Below are 2,901 nucleotides of genomic sequence, written 5' to 3'. Positions count from 1 at the left end.
GTTTGTGTGTGCACACACAGACCCACACAGGTGCATGTAGTGAATGGCAGATGAACTCCAGTCCAGGGCTGCTCTGGGTGCCCTCCTGAACCCTTGTGGAAGGGTCACAGTGGATCCGTGTGCAGCCCCTTTGGGGCTGGAGCACAGCCCTCTCAGGAGCCCTGAAGGCTTCTATGCATGGACCCAGAAGTCAAAGTGATGGAAAATGAGGATGGCCAGCATGGCCCAAGGTTGACCGTTGGCCTATGAACCATGGAGATCATGGTTTGATCCCTGGTCAGTGCATGTGAATGGACTGTGGGCTTGATCCCCAGTACGGGGCATGCAGGAGGCAGCCAATCAATGATTCTCTGTCATCATTGATGTTTCTATTTCTCTCTCCCTCTCCCTTCCTCTCTGAGATCAATAAAAATGTATTAAAGCACACACACACACACACACACACACACACATAAATGATGGAAAATGAGGTAGAACATATAGTTGAATGAAAACATATAGTTGAATGTCACACAGGTGATGCTTTTATAAATTGTATTCCCATCTTAGAGATGAAGAACTGCAAACCCCCAAAAAGGAAGTGACTTTCCCTTGTCCACCTGGACAGTCATGGCCAAGGTGGGGCTGATGTCTCTCTCCCAGCTCTCCAGCCTCCCCCACATGCACACCTAGAGGCCAGCACTGGGCGCACACAGTGCAGAGATTAGCACAGCGCTGCCCTCAGATGGCCCACCCTCTCCTCTTCTTTCCCACACCCACACCCTGCACGGACCTCCCTGTCAATGCCTCATGCCCTGCTGTTATGCTGGGTCCACAGTGAGATCAGAGGAAGCTTCTTCCTTGTTTCCAATGCTCAGAGGCTGCACGATGCCAAAGCTTCCCAGTCCCACCCAGTAACTGGGAAACCGATTCTGCCATACAACATGGGGTGAAAAAGAAAGAGCACATCTCAGCTCTAGTGTGAGATTAGATAAGAGTGATCCTCCAACTCTGCATATGATGGTCACATGGAGTTGAGCCTCGTACGTAACCTCTCTGAGTCCAGTGTCCTCACCTGTAACTAGACAGGAAGATCCATCTCCCAGAGCGCACCCCGCACCCGGGGTCTCACCTTTGTCCTCCCTGGTGCTCTGAGGCCCTCTATGGGTGGCCTGGGGCTCTGGTTAGAACACAAAGGTCTTTGATCTATCCAGTGTTGGAAGGTGCCCCCGGAACTCCAACCTGACTGTCCTCTTCTCCTAGTGGAGCTCTACCCCAATGGCCGAGATGTTGGCCAGAAGGTCTTCAAGACAGCAGGCTTTGTAAAAAGTTTCTACCAGGCAGAGCAAATGTGCTCACAGTCCGGGGGGCAGCTGCCCTCCCCACGCTCTACAGCTGAGAACCACGCCTTGCAACAGCTGGTCGAGTTGGAGAACAGTGGTGCTGCGTTCCTGAGCATGACTGACTTTTGGACGGAGGGCAGGTTCACCTACCCAGACGGGGCGTCCCTGGTCTATTCCAACTGGGCCCCTGGGGAGCCCAACGACGATAGCGGCAGGGAGGACTGTGTGGAGATAATCAGCAACGGCAAGTGGAACGATGTGCCCTGTGGAGCAAAGCGCCTTGTGATCTGCGAGTTCTAAGCCCTCCAGGTGGGTGGGGCAGCCGTGGTCCAGGAGCCTGGCCATGACACGTGTGCTACTGACATGACAAGGAAGAACTGAGGGCTCTGTGGCCGGGCTTCTGCACAGAGCTCTGGGATGAGGCCAGCCAAGGGCTCCCATGGAACTCCTCTCTCAGAATAAAATGCGAAACTGGCTTCACTGGCTGCTCTGTCAGAGAAAGAAGAGGCCAGTCTGCTTTTCCAGTTGCAAGGGATAAAGTTAGTCCCCAAAATCCAAAGGGATAAAATTAGTCCCCAAAATCATCCTTAGCCCTCTGCCTCCTCAAACTGTCAACCCAGCCAGTCACTCCCTCTTCTGTCACTCCCTCCTCTGTCACTTCCTCCTCTGTCACTCCCTCCCCTATTACTCCCTCCCCTGTCACTCCCTCCCCTGTCACTCCCTCCTCTGTCACTCCTTCCTGTCACTCCCTGCTCTGTCACTGCCTCCTCTGTCACTCCCTCCTCTGGCTGTGGTGTCCACTTATGGCAGTTCCTTATCATCCTCTTTTGCTAGCCCCTCCCCGTCTTCTTGACCACTTAATGGCGACCTGCTCAAGACAGCTCTTTGTTCTCTCCCCTCCTCACCCTCACTCCAGGGATGAGCTCATTCTGTCCAGGGCTCAGATCCCTGGCACCCACATTACATGCTGGCTCAGGACCTCCCGGAGCCCCGGACGCCTTGGCCAATGCCAGCTGGAACCCCAGGGCTGGGCGGTTCCAGTGGCTGCTCTTTGTTTCAAGGCCTGAGTCCTGGAATGTGCATATCACCATGGGCTGACCTGGCAGGTCATCTGCCTCCCTGGCAGGACTGTGTGGCCCAGTTGAGTAGCCTCCTCCGCATCCCTGAGCACCAGGACCTCATTCTGCCCTGTCATTGTGTCTGCCTGTCGGCTCATGGGAGGGAGTCCCACCTGCACATCCCCTTCCAGCTGAGATCTCAGGCACAGAGGGTCCCGCCACGCTCAGGTTCACCCCCAGCCCTGCCCTGGCCTCCATGCAGGAGGTGCTTCCCCCACGCCGCCTCAGAGACAGCTGGGCAGTTCCTCCTCCTCCTCCCACAGAGACAGGGTGGGGCGGAGACTTGCTCAAGGCCCCAGGTGTGTCAGTGCTACAACTTGGTCTCCTGAAAGGACATCTGATCCCAAACCTTATATTTCTGGCCTGTCAACTTTTAGGCCAAAGGCCTCTGTATACCAGTTGATTTTAATGACACTTGTGCTTAGGAAATTGGAAGGACACCTGGATGAAGCACAGGATAA

The 2,901-nt window shown here is 54.8% G+C and overlaps 1 protein-coding gene across 1 annotated transcript in view; it reads left to right on the top strand.

Annotated features, from left to right (window-relative positions):
- The window catches only part of LOC102773918 (pulmonary surfactant-associated protein D-like), an 8,183-nt gene extending 6,379 nt beyond the window's left edge, over positions 1-1,804 (top strand). The window contains exon 6 of the mRNA XM_015565295.1: positions 1,243-1,804. Within this exon, the coding sequence (XP_015420781.1) occupies positions 1,243-1,622 (380 nt within the window). The 3' untranslated portion in view covers positions 1,623-1,804. The remainder of the gene's footprint in view (positions 1-1,242) is intronic.
- Positions 1,805-2,901: the final 1,097 nt, after the last annotated feature.

The sequence above is a fragment of the Myotis davidii genome, unplaced genomic scaffold (genome assembly GCF_000327345.1).
Source record: "Myotis davidii unplaced genomic scaffold, ASM32734v1 scaffold3220, whole genome shotgun sequence".
Taxonomy (NCBI): Eukaryota; Metazoa; Chordata; class Mammalia; order Chiroptera; family Vespertilionidae; genus Myotis; species Myotis davidii.
Note: the sequence above shows the minus strand (reverse complement) of the source record. Positions and strands in the feature narration are given on the sequence as shown.